We start from the raw sequence: 27,465 nt of genomic DNA on the forward strand, positions 1-27,465 counted from the left end.
TTACATATTCTGTTTTTGTCTTTCATTCTTGTATGTTTTAAGTAAATTGGTATAACTTGCATATTATATTATTAAAAATAATTTTATACCCAGTGTGGCTTATTATCAAATTGGAAAAGCTCATTATGAAATATAAAATATACATTTCTTAGAATATTATACTCTTTTATATGTAGGTATTACTCAGTTCTTAGTGGTTAATTGATCCTTTTATTGATTATATCATACATTTAGTTAATTGTATACCAAATATGCTTTGGAGTATACAATTATCTATGCAATTATTTCTAAAGCAAAGCAACAAGAAATATGTATACTATATCACAACACATATTTTGGAATGCTTTTATTCAACTTCAGTGAAGCAAAAATAATAATTATGATATTTATGCATGATGGATTATGCCTCCTGAGTTGTGTGTTTGTGCATATGTGTGTTTTCAAGACAAAGAAAAGCAAACAATCATTTCAAATTTGTGATCTCACTCATTAAAGTAGGCTGTGGAATTGCCTCTGGAAATATTCAGAAAAGTGTTTAGAAAAAGTTTTAAATTATTTAGTCCTTGTTTTCTTGTTTCTTGACTAAGGATTTAATTTATATTACCAACTTCTTATATATCAAAGTATGGCAAAACCAGGGATTTTCTCCTGGTCAAGACCTTAGATCATAGGATGTAGTCAATTGTTCAGTCTCAGATTTGCAGTGTATCTGGACACAGTGAGGCACAGTAGACATGGTATTTGTTCGAAAATTGTTCAGAGAATCAAAAACTTCTCTTCTTGATCAGACTTTTATATGTATTTTGGTTACTATACTAGATTTCGGGGATAGCACCTATTTAAGTACAGTTGATAATATATAATATATATAATATAATCACATATGCATGCAGTTAGCATGTAGGTCTATGTTTATTTGTATGTCTGCCAATCTCTCCATTAGATTCAGAGTTTTATGAGAGCAGGGATGAACTTTCTTTGTTTACCATTTAGCCAATAGTTTTCAAAACAGTGCCTGAAACAGTGCAGGGACTCAAGGAATATGTGTCAAAAGAAAGTTAAAGATGGACAGATTTTTAATTCAGTCCTCTGTGTTACCTAATAAAGTTCAACTGCTCTATTATGCAATATTACTAAATATATAAAAAAGAAGACTTTATGTATTTGTTTTATTCTATCAATCTAGGTAAAATTGTATATATCCATGTAATTTATATAACTATATAAATTTCTTTCTCGATGCAGCAAGAAAAGCAATAATTGAAAAGACAATGGTTGTTCTAATGAGCAATTGATCATCTCATAAAGAATTAAAACTGTAATTGTTAAATTTCTTGCTTAACTTATTGTTAAACTTACAATTATTAAAATCATCAAACTATAGTTTATTAATTAAATAAATTCATTGACATAGAATCACACAATTCCCTTTCTATGTTTTGTACTGATACAGTTTAAATGGGTTTTATAAGCTACCTATAAAATGAATAATTACAACAGTTAGTAGTGCATTTGTGATTTTCTCATTTTAGAAAGAGATACAAATGAAGAACTAAGAATGAATGGTACTATTATTTTTATTTTTATTTATTTTTTGGCTAATGAGTAAAACACTGCAAAAATTGCAAACATGATAAAACTGAGTCAGGAAAGTTGGAAAGAAAGCTCATATTACTTGCATTCATAACTTGCTTGATATTAAAGGGACTTTGGAAACATAATTGGAACTTATTTGGTTACTCAAAGGAGGATTAATGATCCTTCAGCCAGGTGATTTGACATCAAGAAGTAAGTTAAAACTCAATATTTTGATAGCTCTCAACTATCTCTTATTTATTCCAGTTACCTTCCATTTCTATCCAAATTCATCTCATCCTTATAGATGGAATTCAAACCTCACCACTTCAATTATTTAATACTCATGTCAGTCTCCAGTTTTATGTAGTTATTTTCCCCTTCCATCCTCTACTAGCTTTTAAACTATCACCTAAAGCCTATAATAAACAAAACAGCTCATAATATTTTCTGGTCTTGTTTCCCAAGCTGGACATTATCCTTCTTTCAAGGGCAATGGTTATATTTTAATTTTGTGCAGTGTACATAATTGGTACTGTGTAAATATTTTTGGAAAGCTATCCAGTTTTAGAGATGAGAAAATTAAGTCCAGTAAGTGAATTTAATGGATGTTTTTACATTATTATTAGTCATGTAAAGTGAGGATTGGAATTTAAACCCAAGAGATCCTAAGAGAATTCATGAGCAAATAAAAAGAAGAAACTTGCAAGGGATAAAGCAGATCAGAAGTTAATATAAGTGGCTTCTCAGATTTATTCATTTTCAATAAAATTAATAAGTTCATAATCTTTGTGAATGCCTAATATAAGAAAGGCGGAATCATTTTACAGTGAGAATGCTGCTTAACGTGACTAGAGAAGCCTGGAGACTGTGGCTGTCTTCCGGCTACTGTGAGTTTCAGAGGGTCAGAGCACGCACAGCATTTCCTTCCACCTAATGGGGGGGCTGAGACCATCAGGCTGATGTCCTAAGGATTTCTATTTTATTTCTATGTGGGAAATTGGTTTCTTCAACCTCAATTAATTTCCCTAAGTCTGGACAAATGAGTTAATCTGAAAAACAAATCTGTTAAAAAACCAAAGGAACAAAAAACTGAAGAGTAATGAATAGATCAGCAATATTGGCATAAATCTCAGTGACAGCATCCATATAAGAAAACCACAGGGCGAATGCACATAAAATGTTAATGCTGGAAGAGACTTAGTAATTAAGATTGTTGGCAAAATATCCATTGTTAAAATAAGTGAAGGTCTGCATTAGAAAACAGAAGAATATTCATTAAATCATCTAAATTAACAAGTAAAATCCTACCATGAAAGGAATTTTGAAGAAACACTGGACAAACTTTTCTATTATAATCAATGAATATGGACACTTCTGAATAATATATTATTTATGGATATAGCTTACTATTTTTAACTAACCTTTTAGTGAATACTAGTTGGATGGATTCCAGGGTTCCTCTCACAAATGAGGTTTGAATAAATTATCAGATTCCATTTGAATTATGGTAGAAATATGAAACAAGAACATATTATGAAATCATTTCATTAAATAAACAGACACCCACAATCCTAACAAAACATATTCTTTTTGGGTAATTTAAGATTTTTAAATGATTTATTTATGCCCTTGCCTATTTTTAGTGATGTGCATCTTAAACATATTGAATAATATTATACTTCTGCCTTCTCCTGTGAGAGTTACTTTCTTGCTTTAATAAAGTTACCATAGGGGAGATTGAGTCAAACTTCTAATGTCTTATATCAAGTAGCACAAGACAGAAAAATGACTGAATCATGTGCCTTGGCAGAGGCAGCCTTGAACATCCTTGCTCATCACCATTATCTTGAGGTGGAAAGTAAGAAGAATAAAGATTGAAAAGCTACTCTAGCTCCCCTAAGATCATCTAATGAAAAATGTGATTTGTAATCAAAAACAAACAAACAAACAAACAAACCATAGTTTATTAAGTAAATAGTCATTAAAATAGAAGGAATAGGGCTGTTTAGAGTTAAATACTGAATATTTCACCTGTTCTCAGATATAAATAAGATAAAATTTCAATAGTTTTAAAAACTAAAAGGAGACTAACTATAGACACAAAATCATTTCATTGCAAAATCATGGCCTACTTGTGTGTGCGTGTGTGTGTGTCTGCATGTGTGTGTGATCACAAGCATTTAATATCAAACATTATTTATCACGTTTAAAATTTATGAAGTTTTCTTAGTAAAACATCATTTTATAATATTTATATTCCAAAGAGGAATTCAGAGATTTTAAGATGACTTTGAAATTATGACTTTCTAAAATATAGACTCACATATTTGGCTTAATTAAAATATCTTTTGAAACACAAAAGATGAAGGGAAATAAAGTGGGAAGAAAATAATTTTGAGAGATGAGATATTTCTGTTGGATCCGATTCCTTTTGGGCCAAGGGAATTATTTTCTTCGTGTGGTTTTAATTCATCCCAAGGACATTAACTATAAAAGATAAAACACAGTCTCTGTTTGCCTACATAGAATTTGACTAATCTAATGTGCCCCTGACTTATTCAGCACTGAGTTAATGACTGCTATAGAGGATTTTTTCTGCCCATTAAAATAAGAGCTAAAATTAAATGCTTTCTTTTTAGAATCATTAGGGCCTTCTTTAAAAGAAAATAGTCAGTGTATCCACATTCAGGTGTTAATCAAATGACATTGACAGTGTAATTTCCTTATGTGCCAAACTTGTCTCCCTAGGCTAAATTTTTCCTTAATTGGAATGTCCTTAAAGAACTCAATTGATACAAAAGTGGAAGGGTCTAACTTTAAGACAATGGAATAAAATAAAGGTGCAGGGCTATCCAGGGATGGTCCATGCCTCATTGTTTCTTATCTTTTAGGTTGTTTTCTTTAGGGCTCCAGATATAGCTTAGTAGTGGAACATATGCCTAGTTTGCACTAGGCCCTGAGTTCCATCTCCAGTATTGTGAAATAAATGAATAAATAAATAATTTTCAAGTTGTGAATGCATGTTATTAATTTCTATTCTTCCAAACCTTCAAAAAACAGTGAAGGAAACAGCCTGTTCAGAAAACAGGATGCTGCAACTTTTAAAAATAAAATTTAAAACCCAAAGCATATTTAAAGGTCACAATACAAACTGACAGCAAAAAATCTAGATAGTGTTAAAAATTTCCAGCACACGGAACTCATAGTCTCACAAAAGAACATGTCACATCTCTCTCCCAGATCAGGAAAACAATGAAATAATGTGTCTCTTTCTTCAACATGCCAGTCTTTCAAATTTATTTGGACAGCTATCATATCCCCCATCATTCTTTTCTTAACTAATATACACATCCTCACTTAATTTTATATATCATGATTTTATATGTCCTGGTCATCATTTCCATTGACCTACTCTTGAAAAATTCAAATTTTTAAGTTGTTTTAAAGTATGGTTACAGGAATGAAAACAGTACTACAGAGGAGCTCTACATAGCCCAAAATATAATTTGTGTTCATACCTGTCATGTTGAGGCTGCTCTATTACAATTAACAATTAAACATGATGCACAATAAAAGAGTAACAATTATTTTCTTTTCTGTCTTTCCTTGGGTTTCATGGACCAATTCCCAGAGCACTGGGTATTGGTAATCTTGTCCCCTTCCTGCCTGGGTGCAAGTTGGGGGAGGTGGGAGAAAGTAGGGGATGAGGAGGTCATTCTTGTGGGGAAGGTGGAAGGACAAATGAATGGCATGCAGTAATGTCATATTAAATACAAAGAATAATCAGAAACTATTTTGAAAATTTATACTCCAAGAAAATAGAAAATCTTGAAGACATCAACAAATTTCTAGAGACATATGACCTACCCAAATTGAATCAGGAGGTCATAGAAAATTTAAACCGATCAATTTCAAGCAATGAACTTGAAGATGCCTTCAAAAGCCAACCAAGAAAACCCCAGGACCAGATGGATTCTCTACCAAGTTCTACTAGACCTTCAAAGAAGAACTAACACCAATCCTCCTTAAATTATTCCATAAAATAGAAAAGGAGGGAACCCTTCCAAATTCATTCCATGAAGTTAGTATCACCTTCCTACTAAAACCAGAAAAAGACACATCAAGGAAAGAAAACTTCACACCAATATTCCTGATGAATATAGATGCAAAAATTCTTAATAAAATACTGGCAAGTCACATAAAAAAATAATGTCAAAGGTACTTTGACAATGGGAAAGGGTTGTAAAATTTGAAGTGAAGGAAAGCCTTGAAGGTAATCTTCTAATCTTCCAGCAAAATATCTAGTTTGCATGTATTTCATGTATAGTTGACAAAAGTCCACAGACAGGAAAAGCACACATTTGTTCTAATTAAACATTGTTCTTAATATCCAGGACTAGGTGACCATCTAGCTGAATAAAAATATTTGGTGGCTTTTCAGGGGATTTTCCACACGGGCTGACATTTCTAGTTTTAAAAGGGTCTCCTGAAAACTGTCTTTAAACTTTTATAGTTGTTCCTTCTAATAATTATTTTCTATTTAGAAAATGGAAGTTAGAAATCACTCCTGATTTCAGTCAATGAGCCACATTCAGCCCTTTTCAGCTCAATTACTTATTAGACCAAGTCCTCTTGAAAACAATTGCAATAATTAATGGATTGAAAAGTAGACTTATCTTGGAGGCAGAATAAAAATGCAAGAGAACAAAAGTACAATTTCAACAATTTAATCCTCAAAAGAAAAGCCTGAGGTAGTACTTAAAAATTGCCCCAAATATTGTTCAGTTGAGATTTGTGTGTTTTGTTTATATAATGATTATATGCCTCAATAATGTATTATTTTAAGAGAGGTTATGAAATCATGTCTCTGGAATAATTTTGGTAATAACAAAGAAAGCTGTATTATGGGAACTATTCATGGAGATGCCTAGAGGGTCTATAACTCTTTGAAAATTACCTTCTTGGTCCCAATTCTTCCCATAAACACCATATATTCTAACCTACCACTAATACTAATTCTTCCTGAAAGTTCCTGCCCTTCCTATCTGTGTGCTTTTTAACATTTTGTTTTGCTTACAATATTCCCATTGAATAACTTGCAATATGGAAATACATTTCTGTTTCAAGATATCTCAAAAGTCACCTCAGCCATAAAATCTGATCTCTAGGACTAGAGGTGATCTTTTCTCCACTTTATATTCAAACACTTTGTTACCCTCTTATTATTTTCTGCATTGTGTAATGATTATTGATGTGTCTGTCTTTATTTTTTCTCAACTGTAAGTATCCCAAAGGTAGACTCTTCATCTCTGGGTTATTAAGAAAGGATAGATTACTCTTTGGGATGAAGAAAAGCCATTCTGGGAAGCTCAATACACATTTGTTAAATGGAAGATCCTAGTCGTTCCCCTGTCCCTGTGATTCTATCTTTCTGCAAAACCACAAAGAGTTTATTGTTTATCTATCCCACACAAGAATTTAATATTAATATGTTGTCATAAATTACAACTTGGTATTTATTATTCCTTTATAGGATTTCTGTTCTACAATCTTATAAAGAAAAATCAGTTCATAAGTTCTTTGCACTAAGCATAAGGAAAGCTATATTCCTAAAGGGATGCTTCCTAATTATGCAAGCATTAATTCTATTACTCATAAATTCCAAATAATAAAATATAGGGTTCTCTTTTCCCCCTACCAAATGAGGTGATTTGTCAAATTATATGTTGAAGGATTTTTTTTAACTCAAAAGCTGACAACTAAATTATCCCTAGTTTGCATAGTCAAGCAAATTGCAGAAAAAAATTCTGACATAAAAATAATAGGTCAGGATTTATTGGACATTTCAATAATGTTATTAGTGACTGAAATGATGGAAGAATATTCAGGACTTAGATGTTTGATTTCTGCATGTAACTTTTGAATTGTATATAAAGTTTAATTATTTATATTACTCAATAACTTCTAGATTGCACTATAAATTAGGAATTGTTCTAAGAATGTTACATTACATTGATTTAATGATTTTGCACAAAATTCTTTTCAGGTTGATACTGTTGCTGTATTTTTACAGATGAGGAAACTGAGACACAGAAAGATTAAGTAACTTGCCTAATCACAGACATAGTAGAGTTTTCCCTTGGTATCCAAGGTTCCAGGGTCCCCTGGAAATAACAAAATGTGGAGACGTTCTAGTTCTTTATATAAAATAGCATAGTATTTGCAGTTACATGGCACAAAGAATTTTGTGGCTAGGCACATTGATATCCTTTACATAACCTCTAAATTACTAATATTTATTACAAGGCAAATCCTATGTAAATGATTGTCATAGTGTATTTTTAAATATTTTATTAGTTGCTGATGAACCTTTATTTTATGTATTTACTTACATTCGGTGCTGAGAAGTGAGCCCAGTGCCTCACATGTACTAGGCAAGTGCTCTACCACTGAGCCACAACCCAAGCCCTCATACTGTATTGCTTAAAGAACAATAACAAGACAAAATCTGTACATGTTCAGTGCAGTTGCAATTTTTAAAAAGTATTTTCTTTCTGTATTTGTTTGAATCCATGGAAAGTGCAGACTGTGGACCAACTGCAAAGAATAGAAGAGCCAAGATGTGAACACAGTCTGGCTAGATTCTTAACCACAACACCACAATGAATTCCTTTACAGAATTGGTTCCTCCAGATCGCTACAAACTACAGAATTCCAAAAGAATATGTGATAAGTGCTGGGATTAAATGTATGATGATGATGATGATGATGATGATGATGAAAATGATGATGGTGATTTTCAGGTTCAATTACTGTTTCAAAGCATCCGTTTCCATGTGTGTAATTTGAAGACAATCACTGTATTGCAGAGAAAGCACTGGACAAAAACTCAGATTTTACACTTTCTTCCATTGAGCAATGATCTATGACCTTGGGCTACTCATTACATTCGTCATAAAATCACTTTCCCATTTCACACTGAAATTGGTATTAGCTCACCTGTTTATTTACAGTGTGTGTGTGTGTGTGTGTGTGTGTGTGTGTGTGTGTGTGTGAATGATAGTACACTACAAATACACAAGGCAGTATTAAAAAAGGATTAAGTTCATGGCAATCTGGTGATCGGTAAATTGCATAGAAAGACCATATGCCCACACCTTTCATACTCCTCACTTGATGCCTGACAACCACCCACTTGGTTGTGAGGGAAGACTCAATGACAGTTTTGGGTAGGAAATCATTATGGAGAGTAATGCTATAAGACTTCCATAGTTGAACAATTGATGAGTTCTGACCTTTGAAGCCAGAGGCTATTCTATGATGAACCTCAATTTATCTATTACGTGGGGAGGCAAAGCCATTGATTAAATGAGGTTGAGTTGACATGTAAAGTGTCTGACTTATTCTTGAAAATGTTTGTAATTTATAGAGCAATGAGTTCTATACCCAATGGTTCCCTGTGATTTGAATGAAGCACTTGGGCTTATTTTTTGCAATGAAAACCTCAAAAGATTAAAAATATGTGAAGAAGATACTGTTAGGTGAAATTTGTTATATTTTCTGTATTAGTACTTAAGAAAACAGATATCCTTTTATTGGTTCTATCTTTCACTGAGGTACTTACTTACATATTTTAGTTCCCAAGCTTTGATTGAAATAAGAGATAATAAATATCAATTGTTGTCCACACTAAAGTATAGCTTGATGAATTTTATATTAAAAATATAAAAATATGTTCTGAAACTGATTCAGCCCAAATTCTTTCTCATTATGATTCCTATAAAACTTATGGGTTGCCACTGTACTTTAAGGGATAAAGATTACAGAACTTTTCTTCATATAAATACTTTGATATATGTTGGATAATAAATTTTCTAAGAGGATAAAGTCACCTTGAGTTGTCCCCTGGTTTGCCTTTAGTTTTAGGGAATGTGGCAAATAAACCTCTGCAAACATCTACTTTAAACCCCTTGATACAGGATTCATGCCTTGATTTTTAATTCAGTAATGCTTTATTCTAAAAATTCCTTGTAACAAATAGCACAATTTTAGAACACAGTAGGTACCAATAAGATCATGTTGAATGCTTCAGAAGTTTCTAAAATTTTCAATTTGTCAAAATACTTTTAATGAATTCTTAATGCTTTGTCTCTTATTCTTCATTTCTTCTTCTGAGTCATCATTGAATGCTTCTGAAGAGGAAAGCAAATTCTGTCACTCATCCAATAGCCTTTCCTTCCCATCAGGGTGATATTAATCATTTTCCCACTGCTTTCCTTTATCCAATTTTCTTATGCCTTCTATCTAGTTATCCTGAGCCTCTCCAAAACCTAGATGCTCTAGAATGTTTTAAGTTTTGATTAAATGTCTTTCCTCTCTTAGAGGTTTTAATTTTAAAGAACTGTCCTTTCCTTGCAGTTTTTATCAATCAAACTAGACTATACAGATGCCTAGTTTTAGTCTGTTCTTTCAAAATGATTTATGCCCTATAATGATAAAGTATTTAAGGGACAATAAAAGGAGATAGAATCTTTATGTGTTATTTTAAAGATACATTTGATAGCATTCTTTTCTTGGAGACAGGGTCTCACTATGTTTCCCACGCTGACCTCAAACTATGGCTTTGGTAGTGTTGAATTCATCTTTCCAGAACTTATCATAATGAGAGCTATTCTTCAAGGACTGAAATAATTTCTCAAAATCTGTTAGCCATAGAAGATTGCGCTTATGGTAGCTTACAAAAGGAGCCACGAATCCCTCCCCTATTGTCATTCTTACCTTTGCAGTATGAAATGGCATATCCTCCCACTAAAATTTTTGTTAGCTACTGTGACACAGCTGAGATTTGAAAAGTGCTTGTAATTAGGATTTGGTATTTCTTCCTACTTGGGTCCTTATCTCTGCCACATGTAAGGATTTTGCAATCTAGTAGAGATGGGTTGAGCCATCTTCTACTACCCAGCACCCAGTGAATCATTCAGCTGACCTGGCTGACACAGGATTGAGAGCACTAAAGATCTATAAGGACACTCACTTAACTATCTCATAGAATTGTGAGATAGTCATTAATTGCATCATAAAAATTTGCAATTCTTTGTTAAGTAGAAAAAGCTTAATGATACATATACAATGTCATTTCATATACAAAAGTATATATTAATCAGAAAGCTATACTCTCAGAATAAAAGAACAGTTGTATATGTAGTATACATCAAATATTTTTATTGTCTTACATTACTTTTGCTACAAATAAAACTTTTACCACAAACTGGTTCTTGGGCTTCAACTGAGCAAGATTAGCTTTCTGTGCTCAATAATTTCTAAAGTTATCTGATGTCCTACTTTTCCCCCTGTGAGTTAATACATAATTACTAGAAATTAGAATTGCAAACTAAAAAATTATAATCATTGTATTTAATAAATTAGAAATGTTTTAAAATCAATAAGCTAATGTTACAGAAATTTTATACATATAAAACAAAATTCCTTTTCTGTAGTATAGACAAAATGAACACAGAAATCATGCAATAAATTATTGTCACTTAACTGTGTATCTATCATTTCTATAAACATATTTCATTGTCTTATTTTTTGGAAAGTAAGTAAATATAATTTTGGAAATCATTCCCTTTAGTTCTAGTCAACTGAGAAATCTCTTAGCAATCTTCTGGGGCTAGCAAATTTTGAGAAATTATTTCAGTGCAGGAAGAATAGCTCTCATTATGATAATTTCTAGAAAGATGGATTCAATCATGAGTTATCCTTCCTTAGTCCAAGAAGTAATCTTAAGGGGGAAGAAAATCTGACAAGTACTCATAATTTCACCTACCATATGAATAATTGAAATTTACCGAATGCTGCATTTGGTAACCAAACTCTGGAAACGTAAAAATAGCCTCATGACACCCAAGAGATTTATTTAAGTTTGTTAACATTCTGATATTTAGTGATCACTATCAAGAAGTGTTTGAGACAGACTGTTAACACTACTTGATATTCTGACACTGATCATTTTTAAAAGATAAACATGAATAGGGTTCACAAGACAGTCAAATGTAGTCAATCTGTAATTTTACTTCCAATTTGTTTAATAGTCTTTATGTTTTTGAGGTGATTATGAAATGATTATGTTTTAATCATTTTTTTCATAATGAAATGGGAGCAGAGGAATAGCTTAGAGGTCATGAGATTGAAAAGTCACAAATTTAATAGAATCTGTGAAATAGGTTTGGATGGACTAAGATAGAATGTAGGAAAGAATAGAACAAGATAAAGTATCTTCATGTTTATTTATTTATTTACTGAAAATGAGAAGACTGCTCAGAAGCCAGTGTGGTTACAGAGAAGAAACAGAAGCAAAAAGATATAAATAAATGACATACTGACTTCATTTTCTTTATTAAACTATTCTCAATAATACAGGGCCTCTTAATTTTTTTCCAAAATTGATGATACATTATTACCAAATTCCAAAGTTTACATCCCTGATTTCAAGACTGATATGTTTAATAGGTTAAATGTATACTAATTACTAGTAAATTTCTCTGAGACATCTAACAGCTTATTTTCAGAAAAAAACAACTTAATTCTTATGTATAACTTCTGAACCATAATGACCTTAGAGTCTTCAGTTTTAAAGGAAAAATACTCCTTGGTCCAAATTCCCCTCTCAGTTTCTGTTCTCTCTCCCCATTCCTACTTATCTCAGTATTCATCTCAAAACTTTTCTCAGTTTTATTCTGTTTAAATGTTAACTTCTCAGTCTTTCAAGCATTACCTTCTCTGTCTTTGAGATTCATGAAGGTAGAGACTGTTAGGTTTTAGGGATTATGTCCTCAGTGCCAAGAACAGAAGCTGGCACACAGTAACTATTAAAACATTTGATGGATGAGTGAATAAACAAATACATTGATGAATGTTTATTTTAAATATTTACAAATTTCCTGACTCTTCTATGCACCAATAATGCTTATTTTGCTCTTCTCCACAATATAGGATACTATCACTTACTCCTTGAAACATTCTTTGCTGCCTTCTTTTTCTCACACTGACTACTCTTTCTCAGAAGTTTTGAAATATGGCTTCAACTTTCTCCACCTGTTGATCAAAAATTAATGATTTTCTTATCTGTTTTCATTCCTAGGTGTATTATTTTAAAAATATTCTATTTCTGGGCAGACTGAATTTCAATAACTTTCCGTATAATTATCACTTCCAAATCCATGCTGGACTTCTTAGATAATGTTTTTCTAATTCTTCAAATTCAAAGTGTGAGACACTGAATTTACATTCTGCCTTTCAAACTTGTAGAATTTAGTAAGTGGCACCGAGGTGCTCAGAACAGAAAACAGGGTGTTTTTCCTTTGTTGCTCCTTTCTCTGAATCCCTTTACTTTAGTATCCGATAAACAACCAATAACTGTCAACTATACCCTCTAAATGCTCAGAGACACTCTCCTCCCAAACATCCTCAGGTTTGTACCAGACCCAGGCCAATGCTGGCCTGCTCTGTTGCAATCACCCTCAAATGGTCCCTCTGTTTTACCTGCTTTAGTTTGTTTTTCATATTGCAGCAACAGTGATATTTCAAAAAAACAAATTATCTCTGTTGCCCTTTACACTAAATTGAAATTTATAAAGACATCATGCAAAATTGTAGAATCTGCCTTTTGTCACCATCCCCAGACCACTGCTGATTACCATGTCTCACCCTTTTAAGCTCCAGTTGCAATGAGCTTCTTTAAGTTCATGGCATTATGATTTTTCATATCTCTTGTTTTTCTACATTTCTTTTGTCTGGGTTATTTTCAGCTTCCTATCCATTTAATTGGATTTTTTTTAGGATTATATCTTGATGTTCTTTTTTATCTGATACTCATGAAATTCCTGACACTTAATTCAAGACAGGGGACCTGTTTTATATTCTCATGACTCAATATACTTCTACCACAACACTTACCCTTCTTATCTATCTAACTGTCTTCTATTTTTCCAACTGAACAGCAATTCCTGCAAATTTCTTTACCATACATCCCCAGCATTCAAGTAACTACTACTTAGTATGTACTCAATAAGTGTTTGCTTAAGAACAAAAGTAAACTAAGATTTTTTTATGTGCTTATTTATTTATTTATTTTTGATGATGGTGGGGATGGAATCCCAAGCCATACACATGCTGAACATGTGTTCTACCACTAAACTACACCCCTGAGATTTTATTTATTTATTTTTTTTTAAAAAAGAATGAACACTTATTTTGTTCTCTTTGATTGCATTAAGGCATAAGTATTTGAATTGTAAGAGTTTGTATTTTTTATTAGTTTCCTGAATTATCACACGTCATGACTACCAAGATTTCTGTTTATGATATCTAAAATATTCACTGGCAATAGAAATTTGCTGTATGAAATGAATGTGTGAATACTGGATTCCAAACACCACAGTGCTGTCTAAGCATGTGAATAGGTAACTGAAAAGTAATTTGGGGTTTGGCCACTGGAGGTCAGTCCTAAGGTGCCCTGGAAAGAGAGGCAACATCCAGTGCTCGTCTGTGCTTGTATATGCCGACACATTCAAGGATGTGAAACAGGTGAAGTTTTTATTTTTTTATTTTTTGTTGTTGTTGTTGTTTTGCTTTGTTTTTCTGGTTTGGGGGTTTTTCTTTTTGTTTGCTCTCAAAGAAATTTTCCTACTGGCTTTGCTGATATCAGAAGTGAGTTTTAATAACTCTAAAAGGCTGGGCACACTGAGATATGTGGTTATGTGTGTGAGGAATGCTTGTGTGGGAGACAGAAATACAGAGAGAGGGTGAAGGAAAGTGGATATTGGAGTACATAGAAGTATCCAAAAGAAAAAAAAAATGAAGTATCCAAAATAAAATCCAAAGAAAAGCAATGTGGTCTGAGGAATGAAGTTCACAAAACTGAGGAAGCCAATTTGGCTTACTCTAAGAATGTAAATGATGAGAGGACTGATTGCAAAAGCTGTGAAGCATTTTGTGCTTATTTGACAAAATTGTGCAAAACTGTATATATAAAGATTTCTTTTGAAGCAAGCAGTATCAACTTAAAACAAGGCTAGTCCAAAGTATTAAGGTTGGAGGTGAAATATTGAAGGAAATTTTTTTCTCTAAACCTGCATTTGAAACTCTCCTTTTCAGATGAACTGCAGTGAAGAAGTTTAACTAGAGAATGAACAGGGTAAATATAATTTTAAAAATTGAGACTCAAACCTAAATTCTTCTAAGCAAATGTGAATAAAGTTCTTTTCTTGCCTTTGGAAATTAAATAGGACATTTAGAACTTCATGTAATCACAAAATTTATGTGGTTTGAAAAAGATAGAAGAAACTTTGGACACGAAGAAACGTCTATCTTTGGTGTATTAATGAGTAAATAAAATAAAGAAATGAGAACAGTTTACCTCTTCTGTCTTTTAATATATGACCTTAAAACTCCCAGTTTCTTGTATAAAATCTCACTATACTCTGTTTTCTGCATTGGTGTACTTAACAGCAGAGAAACAGTGACTACAAAAGTTTCTGGAAAGTGATTGATCTTCAAATTGAAAAAGCAGAATGGATTCTAAGAATCTAATGTCCAAGTATTTGGTCCCAATAATTAGTTTTAAAAATATGAAGAAACCTAAGGTAGGGTAGATACTAAAAATATTATTGCTAAGTATTTTGATTCAATAAATATGCAGTATTCTCTTAATTTTGCAATAAAATATGGACTTGAGAAAGAGGGTATAGAAAGATAAGTAAGATAATGTGTCTGTCCTATAGAGGTATCTAACACCAAAATTGTTTTTCATTTCCCCTTATATCCTGACACTTCAAAACAATTTTAAATAGCAAAGTTTACATAAAAACTACAGACTTTTTACCAAAATTGTTTTTCATTTCCCCTTATATCCTGACACTTCAAAACAATTTTAAATAGCAAAGTTTACATAAAATCTACAGACTTTTTAATTTTTAAGATTCTTGATTTCTATTATTTTAATGTTATAACATCTGTATGTGAAATTATAGTTAATACAACTACTATGTAATGTTATATGTTAAATAATAGTGAAAATGCTAACTGAACACATTTATTCCAAGAACACCTGAATATACCTATGGAAGGGGGCTGTTGCATGGAGCATATCAAACCAATAATGTCTGACTATCAGAGGTCTTTTAATAACATATAATAATAAATCTGATTTATATTTAATTCTGTAGCCATCTAAGTGCCCAAAGCCTCACTGAATAAAATGAAATGTGGCGGTGTTCTTAGTTTTCCAAAATGTTACTGTCTATGAAACCTCTCTTCTAACAAAATTATAAATATTGAATTCATGCTTAAAAATATGGCCCAGAATATTCAAGTATTTACTTAAAATTCTGTGAAGATGCCATTTTCTTAATTATTTAAACACATGTGTCACTGATTCCATATTTTTTTCTCAAAGTACAGACAAAAACATAGAATACAAATTTAAGACTTGCAATTTGTGGTTGATGAGCTTAAAATATAATACCAAGATTTAATTCTATTCATGTAGTCAGAGTAGGAATATTTATAGCTATAATTTCCTTCAGAAATACACACTTTTCTAAGGATATGATTTTCATTTTGGTTCTGAAAATCAAGTGTATATACTTGGAGATGGGGGTCAAAGTTTTTATAGCATTTTTATTTCTGTAGCACTGTGTCAAATTCCCTAAAATAACCATGAGTTAATGAAAATCTTAAAGGAGAATTATTTTTGAAGTGAATTAACTGAATAAAGTACCTTTCAGCAATAATTTAATTAATTTTTACAGATACCAATGTTAACATCTAAAAATGGAAGAAAAATACATTTTAAAAATAAATTTTTCAAACTTAATTATAATATTATCTTTAATCAGAGGAAAACATCTCCCTACAAGTTTATGGAGTGTCAAATTGTTTTAAAGTATACCATTTCCCTAATAGGGAGCTATTTGGAAATTCTAAAAGTTACCCTAAATCCATAACTATACATATCAATGAAGTACCTCACAGATTAAAATAAAACTTAATTTTGAAATGCAATCAGTGACTCTAATCAATTTTTGCAAAGCAAAGTTTTTGAAGAGATCGGAAGAGTAATGCAGTTGGAATATTGTCTTCTTTTATTTTTCTTTATATTCTTAGAAATATAATATGTATTTATATTCTAAGAAAAGTAATTATTTAGAACAGCTTCAAAGTACTGGTGCATATTAACAAGGTCTATGAAACACTAATTTATTTATATAACTAACTTGAAAAATTACCTTGGAAATTATTTATTGAATTTGAGGATAAAAAGTTAAATTAACATTAATATTAGTAATATATGGATTGTGTTATATTAAATTATTATTTATAGTCTTAATCACCAAAAACATAAAAAATGATTTACTTAGAATGCCATTAATGGAAATATACTTTAAATTAAACTGGACATAATAAAATTGAGAGTCCAACAGACAAGTAAACCACACCACAGTCTGACACAGAATCTTCAAAACACACCAGGCAAATTTATCAATCATTCATGAAAACTAAGAGGATAACTACTGAAATGCTTAAATCTTGCACTTACCAACCTCCACAACACTAGAACAGTTGGGATCTGTGAAGCCATCTGGACAGTCACAGGAAAAGGAATCATCAGCCAACCCTGACAAACAGATGCCTCCATTCTCACATGGATTGGGATTACAGATATCACCTGAGGAATAAAGGAACAGAGATTGACTTTTTGTGTTGGGGCGAGGGGTCTTGGCACTGAAACACATTTACTCACATAACCCACTGATGTTCCTTGGCAGTCACTTTAGGATCTGGATTTACATATGATGTCTGCAAGATCAATTTGAAACTGTGTGCTTTGAAGACAAATGGTACGTAACACAGGAAAAATAATACTACATAATACAAGTATTGCAGATGAAAGTTATTAATTCAGTTTGGGTTTTCTTCATCATGTGTAAAAGAAACATTGTTTAATTTATTTTAAAAAGCTTAATGTGAATATGTTGGGTAGACTGGATTCATAATAACTGTAACAAATACCCTCTGAATTCATACACTCAGCTCTGTAACCCTAATTCCTTGCATCAAAATGGTAGAATTTATTAATGGATATTGAGAAGCTGGACTTGTCCACATGACCTTCACTGGCTAATATGATCTTAACAGAGGTTTGAAAAAGCACATGAAAAAATAAAAAAAGAAGGGAGACCAGTAGATTCATGGAAGGAAGGAGGAGAGAGAAAGGGAAGGAATGGAATTATGAACAAAACCAAGTAACGGTATGGGCAGGTATGGATATACAACAATGATGCATACTAGTATGTATACTTTAATTCACCAATAAAATTTTAAAGAAAAAAAAGCACATGAAAGTTTCCATTTCCTTTTTTGGAACCTCACCATTGTCACGAGTAACCATTCAGGTTAGCTTGCTTGAAAGAAGTGGTAGAAACATGGAAGAATAAGATAGAAACTGCTATAGAGAAATTAGTTGCACAATAAGAAATACCTACTATATTTAGCCATGGCTTTGGTAGGAGGTTGCAGATGGAATCTGGAAGAATGGTGAGGAATGCCCACAGGGGGCTAGAAAAAGTGGTTACTGATGTCATGTAGTGAGAAGCAATTGGTAATGGTGTCACCTGATATAATCTGTGGGATAGAAAATGTACCTAGTGAACTTTTGTATATGAGTAATGAGATTTCTAGGTAGACTGTTAAAGTGTCATGTCTCTTATTACCTGCATGCAATGTGGTGCAACAGGAAAGAGAGATGCTAAATAAAGAGCCAGTTTGAAATTAATGAGAAGGAATACATAAGGATCATGACTTGTAAAATAAAACTCTCATGTCCAGCCTCTCCAATTGGTAAATGATCCAATGTGAGCTTTTCCAGAAAGACATGACTCCAGTAATAAATATGCAATCAAGGATATGACTACAAACCTCCTCTGAAAACATTTCAGATAATTAAGCTGAAGGTGGACAGACAATCTCTACTAAATAAAAAGGCATCTAGAGTTGGGTACAGTGGCACACACCTGTAATCCTAGTGACTTAGAAGGCTGAGACAAGAGGATCACAAATCCAAAGCCAGCCTCAGAAATTTAGTGAGGCCCTAAGAAACTTGGTGAGATCCCATCTCAAAATTTAAAAATAAATAAATAAAATAAAAAGGGTTGGGATGTAGCTCAGTGGTAAACTGCCTTGGGGTTCAAGCCCCAGTACTTAAAAAAAAAGGCATCTAGAAATCTTAACGATTGTCCGTGAGCCTCTTGACACACCCAACATAGCACCGATTATGTTTGGAGTGAAAAGCAGGCTTCAGACAGAATCATAGCGTGCTTTACTACAGAGGACTTGAATCAGATTCCTAGAAGCCCCTTCGGTTTTGAAGGGTGCTCCATAGGTGTGAGTACCACCTCCTGGACTAAAAGAAAATGAGGCTTTTTTAAATTCAGAAAAGCACCTGGGCCCTAACATCATGCTAATATAGATTTCTTAGGAACTGTATTCCCTCAGAAGAGTCTTCCCAACCAAAAGTTACTTCAGTTTTCTTCAAATTAACCACATTAATATTTTAGAAAAAACAAAAATGGAAGTTGAAACTTTTGTCAAAATTATAAAGTAGTTCATCAGCCACAGTAAGATGACCAACAAAAATAATGCATTAGCACTGGAGCAGATATTAGAAAAGAGTAATAAATGCATGAGTACATGAACAAGTGAAATGATACAGTTTGGGACTGTCAATGTATTTATAATGGTTGAGACATGAAGTGTTTGCTTGAGAATGACTAAGAAAGTATAGAAATGTCTGATCAGGGAAGATTAAAAATTATATTGTAATTAATAAGGAGTCAATGTTTTTAACATGCATTTGCTAATGGCTTGGTGAGCTCACTATGTGAAGACAGTTTCAGCATATTTCACAGAGGGCATTCTGAATGGGGAAGTCAGTGACAGTGAAGATATTTCCATAGGCTTTCTATCTATTTATATGTGTGGCTGGCTAGCTAGTCAGCCACCTGACCATCCCTCTATTAGTCTACCCTTCTGTTCCCTGAGTATCTACTGAATGGGAGGTACTGAGGCAAGTGCTGAACATTCCAAACTAACAAATCCTTCACCCTGGAGAAGTACAGAGCATAGTAGGGAGAGTAAAAAATGCAGAAACAACTGTATTATAGCACAGGGTCATAATACCTGTGTTTATTATACATGACTGAATGTGGGATCAACAGACACTTCAAAAGAGATTCACAACTGTGAGGTGGGGAAGATAAGGAGAAAGTATATGCTCAACATCCCAGGCAGAGGGAATAATATATTCAAAGAAGAAAATCATGGTCAATCCAGGAACTTCACATAGACCACTACAGTTATGGCATAGGTGTGTATAAGGGACAGACAGTGATGAAGTAAAAATAAGGTGATATACAAACAGGATTTGTATGTATTGTCAAAAATTTTGAGATTTTCTTTAAGTGCTGAAAAGTCATAAAAGGATATTAGGCATGGGAAAGCACAGCACTACATCTGTGTTGAGGAATGACCACTCAAGGAGAAGCACTGCATTGGATCAGATGGAGGAAACAAACTGAGGACCAAAGAACAAAGTATTCATCTTTTGAAGTAGTCCCAGCAAAAAATTACCAACATTGTTCTGACTCAACTTAGAGGTGTCTATGGCAGTGAAAACAATAGAGGCATCATTTAATCCCAAATACAGTTAATAAATGCTAGGCGGTGAAACAAAAACCGAAAATCCCCCCAAAATCACTGCTGACCTGCTAAGTAATGAAACTAAAAGCACAAGTATTACTGTTGGGATTTTCTTGGTAGAGTCACCACCAGTTTATATGTGAGATCATGCCCGTCTGCCTTTGATGTGAGCAGCACAGCTCTGCAGCCAGACTGACAACACTGCCCTCACTAACTCCCAATAGCACATGAAGATGAGCACTAACCCCCCCAAACAATTTTTCAGTGTCAACCATAATCCTATATATTTTCCATATCACCATAGAGAGGAGTTCTACATTCCCCAGACCAGGATCTGTTGCTACAGCAATGTCCACAGGGATAAGGCAAGTTGTAGTGATTGTATTGATTTATTTATGCTGACAGAAGCAGTGTCTATGGGAGAAAGACAAAATCCAAACAGTGTTCTAGAAGCTTTCTGACGTACCAGCTTGTATTTACATATTTATTCAAAATCAAGAAGCTCTGATCCAGATCCCACCCTCTCCTGCAGTCATTTCCTGCATAGTGCACTTACTGGTGCTGGTGTACAGTCCTGGCATGCCCAGGGCTATGTGGGGTTGGCACTTTTTGTCCCATTGATTATTCGATCATTCTGCAGAATTTTTGGTATTGTAAGAAAACTTTCTTGCCACCCATCCTGTCCTTTCTAGATAATAATACTAAATCTAGTTAGTCTTCTACCAGGTGTGTGTGTTAGTCATATAATGCTTCTGTGGTCAAAATGAGACAGAACAGTTTACCTCTCATTACATCTTATAGATGCCAGCTGTTGTTTAGCTGACCTGTTTTTCTCTTTTGTCTTTATACTGTTTGTTCATCCTTTTTTTGCTTATGTCTACTCATTTCTAATACAGTAAAAGACTTGTGAACATTCCTTTATGAGAGAAAAAGTTATATGCACTTTTATGTACAACATGATGTTTTAGAGTATATATACCTTGTGGAATGACTAAATCTAGCTAATTAATGTAATCATTAACCCACAGTTACCACTTCTGTGGTGAGAACACTTTACATACATTCTGCTAGAATTTTTCAAGAATACATTGTTAGCCAAGTGTGGTGGCATATACCTATAATCCCAGCAACTGGAGAGACTGAAACAAGAGGATTGTAAGTTAGAGAACAGCCTCAACAGCTTAGAGAGGCACTAAGCAACTTAGTGAGACAGTCTCAAAATAAAAAATAAAATAAAAAGGACTGAGAATGTGGCTTAGTGGTTAATGCCCCCGGGTCCAATCCCCGATACTAAAAACAAACAAACAAAATAAAACAAAAAAAATATTGTTAATTGTAGTAACCATGCTCTTTCTTATCCCCATCACTAATATTTATATAGTGTCTTTTTGAAAGGGAGAAAAGATATGATAGATTTGACCAAAATGACATTGTAACCAAATTGAGTGGGGGATTGAAGGAGGACAAGAAATCTAGGTTGATTTCTATACTGCTTATCTACCTGACAAAATGTGTACCAGTTAATATATCTTTATAAGGATATATAGCAGGTTCAATTTTAAAGAGTATTATATTTGAGAAGCCTATAGAACACCCCAAATAAAATATCCAAAAAAGTTATTGAATATGCACATGTAGAATTGGAGAGGTTTCGCTTCAACATAAATTCTTAAGTATGAATGTTAATACCAAATGTCAGTGGGAGTCTACAGGAAAGGGAGGAGAGATCAGGAAGGGAGAGAGAGAACTTCAGGCACAGCAACAAATATGTGAGAAAAAGAAGGAAGATTCTTCAGAAAGAAATTAGTTTGGGGCCCTTTCCTCTTCAAAATAAACACTCAGTTTATACAAAGGAGGTCTGGAATGTCAAAGTCTGCCTGAGATGAATGAAGTTCCCACATGTAAAGGTGTTAGTTGGATAATGGCTGCATAAAGCAATATTCTGTCTTTGGACAAAGTAGAGGATAGACAACACAAACTCACAAAATACACCTAGAGTAATCACAGGTTCTGCTTGGAATCTGTTTCTCTCTGCCCAGTTAATAATAGCATTCCTATGTCTGTTGAGTTCTCCAGGAAGTAAAAGTTAAGATGAAGTTAAAAGTGTAAAAAGTTTATAAGAAGGGATGGCTATGAATGATAAAATATAGGCAGGAGAAGTCTTCTTCTTATGATACAGATCTGCCACTTCTGAGAAGAAATAAAGGAAAAGGGTCAGGGATGATAGAAATAAGGTTGAAAAGGAAGAGCTCCATCCACAAGGCAGACATGACAAAGTCTTAGCCAATTCAGCAAGAAGCTCCAGAGCAAAGATTCTCTTTAGAGGAGTCCCTGGAAGACAGGAATGGCCAGGTATATGCCCCCTTGCCACATACAATGATTGACTAGAAGCAGTCCCAGCAGAGTGAGACTCTAAAGTTCAAGTGGGATTCCAAAGTTCTGCATAAGGAGACTGTCAGTTCTCACAACTGCACGTAACTGGAAAGCATTTTTTTTTTTTTCTTAAACAGAAGTTGAAGCAGTTCACCTCCATGGGTACCATCATGCTCTTCACTCTTAAAACTGTCTGGTTTGGATAAGTGATGTAATTTTATGTCTCATCCTATTATTTTCTGTACACAGTCATTATCCCAGTAGGTGACACAGATGTGGGCTGATACCTTCAGAGAAAACAAGCTCTCCCTGGCTGGAGTTTGATGTCCAATTAAAATACACTGTAGGGACTTCTGATTCCCTGTAATTCAAATTAATCTAAGGAAGTATCAACTCAGGAGAGAAATCCTGATTCAAATGCAATAAACTCCTGGACTGCAATGATTTTCTCTATCTGTTTGTTTCCTAGTAGGTATGTTGGTAGAGTTTTAAAGCTATAATGGCAACCAGTACAAGGAAGGTTCAATAAAGTAAAATACAGCAATACAAGATTTCAAGGTTCTTTATCCCACTGTCAGCAATCTCTTAAAATACACCTCTGCATATTGTAATCTGTGCAGCATTATACCTTGATGTTTTTTGGCTGCCTGGCTTTACCTGCTTTAGATTAGGACAGATGTGTTTAATTTTATTCTAACTATGTTTTATGGTTCCATCTGCAGTTTATGGCAGACTCAGGCAAATTAAGCTGATGCTGGTTTCCCTTTTGGCAATAGAATGAAGCAATTATTTTTCCCAGGGGCAAGAAATCATTGCAGGCTAAATTTAGCTTACTGTTTGCCTGCTTTTTCCACCCACTCTCCAGGGTTCTGAACAGATTGGATGATCTGCATATATTCAATGTTGACGTCATTCTTCTTACAGACCTACTACTTGTTGCCAGTCAACTCATGCTTAAGGGTGGTTCATTTCATCTCATCATCTATTTGCAATTCAAGATCTTTTATTCTGGATAGCAAAGTGTGTAAGTACCTATAAAATATCATGTATTACTGCAGAAGCCAATATGAAGCAAATAAAATCCCTAAAATCTTTACCTTTATTATTGTAGTTGTGCTTTTTCTGGGAACTCAAAATATATATATGCAACTTCTAATTCCATCTAAATAGGAAAATTCTATAATAGTTGTACTCCAGGAATCAGTTGGGCAAGACAGCTAATTTATTTCACTGACATTTAAGCTCTCAGATGGTTTGTTTTCAGGCATTTGATATGTTAGTGTCTCTCCAGTTCACAAATCAGAGAATCACTGAGTCATTCATCATACATTCATGTGCCAGGCACCAGAGTAGGCACCAAGAGGGCAGCTGAGATAAAGCACATAAGCTCCCTGCACTTGTAAGAATTTATATTAAAGTGCAGGAAAAGTAAATAGGCAAAGTATTGCCCACTGCAATAAGAGAGGAAGGAAACAGGCCAATAAGAAGACAGTACATAGAACTGGTTAACTAACAGTCAATTAAGAACTTCATTTGAGGTGAAAATTGAAGGATAAGCATGAACCAGCAATGTTAAAGCTAAGGAAGAGTGTTTTAGTCAAGAGAACAGAGAATGCTTAGCTCATGTTCTAGGCAAGAGAGTGATGACATCAGGGAACAGAAAGGAGGCCAGCACATCTGCATAATGGTAAGGAAATACCATTAAATGTTTATTGTCAGCAACTGAAGTTTAATAGAAACTGATATGTAACTTAATATTGACCAAATTATATTGTTGTTTTATAAGCATGAGCAAATATGTGACAACAAATATCACCATTATGTACAACTAACTATAATGCACCAATAAAAAATATGGGGGAAAAAAATCCCCCCCTTTATCTTCTGTAGTTCATGATAGTCAAGGGCAATTTGCTAAGCTTTTTCTTTATATGTATTAAACATCTACTGAAAATAGATTAACATATATTTAAATATTAATGTATTTATACATTTATATTTTAAAATCTTTCTTACACATTAATGCAATTACATAATACTGTTAATGTGTTTCTGTGTTTAGAGAATCAAATTAATATTAACAATTTATTTGGATGAATGCATGTTTCCTGTCTTCTCTGTTCCTTAGCAGTTCTGGCAGCTACTTGAAGATGTCTGTACAATCATTTCTGACTTTTCTCCACTTCTGCAAACAAACCTATATACAGATGTAAATTAACAATTTAAAAATGGTAACATATCACTCACACTTTTCACTTCACTGACCCAGCTATTGTTTAATTACTTCAATACCTCTGCAAACTAAATGATAAGGATATTAGCACACATATTTATATGCAGGGAAGTAAAACACAGGGATCATTTAAGTTCAAGTCCCACAACTATGACAACACATGTTCGAGTATTACAGCCTCATCTTTTTGCTCTCAAATCGAACTTGGCAGTTATAATATCATTTCATTAAAGAGCAGAAAGGAAATAAAAGCTTTGCCTTCAATTGTACAAGTCAGAGTTTTGAAATATACACGGAGTGCTTGGCAACATGAGTCAACTCTAATACACAAGTGAGCAATAACTCTACTTAAAATGAGATAAAGTTCATGAGAATTTGCATACTCAAACTGGAAAAACTCATAGAAAATGTTAGCTGCCATATAATTTACTGTCTATGAAACTGTGAACAAAACAAATGTCATTATTGAATCAACAATAGGACTCTCAATTTATGTTCTTGCCTCTTGAGAGAATGTAAGTGTTGAATGTTAAAATTTTAGCTGTGTACACTAATTATTTAACTCAGATTTTCATTTTAAAACTTTGTCTCATAAACTAAAGCTTCTGACTATGAACAATATATATTTCAAAAAAATTAATTTAAAGGTGTGATCTGTCTCTTACCTTTATATCTGCTTTAAAATTAAATCCTAGCTAATATAACATATGATCCTGCAATTAAAGAATAGAGAGGAAAATAAGATAAAAATTCAATAGAAAGAAATGCATCTGCATTAATAGGATCTGCCATCTTAATGGTAAATCACTTCACCTTCCTATAATGAATGTCCATCCAATAATGCACTTCCATTTCCATAGAATCCATAGTCAGTTCTGGAAGACTCAAATCAGATACATGAACAAAGAAACTGTTTAGATTACAATGTCCTCAAAACCACACTTTGCTAATTTAAAGCAGATGCAACTCAGCTATTGCTCGCATATTAGAGAATCACAGTTTGCCCCACTATTTATAAAGTCATTTTCTTTTTAGATAATTTTCTAAAAATTTCTAAATGCCAATGGCATACTGGCCTGAAAAAATAATTAGAAGAAAGTCAGCAACAATTATTAAGTGATGACAATTTGAATTTTACATCTGATAACGTAAGGCTTCAATCAAGGCCAATTGGATAAAAAGACAAAAATATTTTAGTCTCTAACATTTTGAAAGAGGATCTTCTAGTGTATGTTGTATTTTAAAAACACTCTGGAGAGTCCCTTAAAATAACAGAACCTAGAATTTTTAGAAGTGAAAGGTACATTAGAGACGATCTAGCCCAGTGATTCTGAAACTTAGTCTCATTTTAGAATCACAGGGGAGCTTTTCAAATGCCTGATGCCCAGTTGGATTAAATCAGGACCATGGGTAGTGGAACTCAGCCCTCCACAGTTTTGAAAGCGCTCCCAAAGACTTTATTAAAGAAGAAAGAAAAAGAAATAGAAGAAGGTGAGAAATGAAAAAAAAGAAGACAAAGAGGGGCTGGGGATATGACTCAGTTGGTAGCATGCTTGTTTTATAAGCATAAGGTCTTGGGTTCAATCCCCAGCACCAAAAAAAAAAAAAAAAAAAAGGAGAATGAAGGATGAAAGTTAGTTTTTATTTTCCTGATTTCAATTGACAGAAAGGCAAATGAGGGAATGTATTTTTCTGATAAACTTTATTAGAAAGTATTCTTTATTATTTTACTAACCATAAGTTAGGGGAAAAAGTCATTTGCAGAAATCTACAACTGGCAAATCACACATAAGGGCACTCACAATGTGTAAACAAAAGAGCCACTATTTAATATTAACATGTATTGAACCCCTATAACTTCAATTAGCTTAAATTTTATAAATATTCAAATAATTTAACCATCCAGTGGAATTTTCAAAGTTTTTAAAAATTAATTTATGTACTTATTTATGGTACTTTAGATTGAACTGAGTGATATTCTACCACTGAGCTATATCCCAGTCCTTTTTATTTTATTTTGAGACAGGATCTCACTAAGTTGCCCAGGACTGCCCTCAAAATTGCAATCTTCCTGCCTCAGCCCTCCAAATCACTAGAATTACAGCTGTGCACCACCAGGTCTGCACCAAGTATTCTTAACGTGAATATTCCTACCTATGAGGAATATTTATGTAGTTATTATGTGATGCCATTAAGTCATAATTGCATCACATACTATGGGGCCCACAGTGAACAAATACATGTTCTCAGGGTCTAACAGAAGGTCCAAATATTTCAACCGAGAGTTACCACTGCGTATTAGGGCAAAAGCAACACAAGAAAGGGGCACCAAACTCAGAACTATGAATTGGGGAGACTTCCCAGAGTCAGTGATCGCCAGTTTGAGAACAGCATAACAGTATCACATGCTGATTGATGAGCTATCAGGCTAGCTAAGGGCCAAGAAGTGTTAGTTTAGATTAAGGGTTTACTTTCCTTTGATGACCTGGATGAAGGCCCATTCATGGGAGTGTTGGGCATCC

At 33.4% G+C, this 27,465-nt stretch overlaps 1 protein-coding gene across 2 annotated transcripts in view; it reads right to left on the reverse strand.

Moving 5' to 3' along the window:
• Edil3 (EGF like repeats and discoidin domains 3) overlaps positions 1-27,465 on the reverse strand; it is a 412,828-nt gene that overhangs the window by 273,763 nt on the left and 111,600 nt on the right. For both annotated transcript variants that reach the window (XM_047555553.1, XM_047555552.1), the window contains exon 2: positions 17,180-17,308. In XM_047555553.1, coding sequence (XP_047411509.1) covers positions 17,180-17,308 — 129 coding nt within the window. The remainder of the gene's footprint in view (positions 1-17,179; positions 17,309-27,465) is intronic.

This window comes from Sciurus carolinensis, chromosome 6, assembly GCF_902686445.1.
Source record: "Sciurus carolinensis chromosome 6, mSciCar1.2, whole genome shotgun sequence".
Lineage (NCBI taxonomy): Eukaryota > Metazoa > Chordata > Mammalia > Rodentia > Sciuridae > Sciurus > Sciurus carolinensis.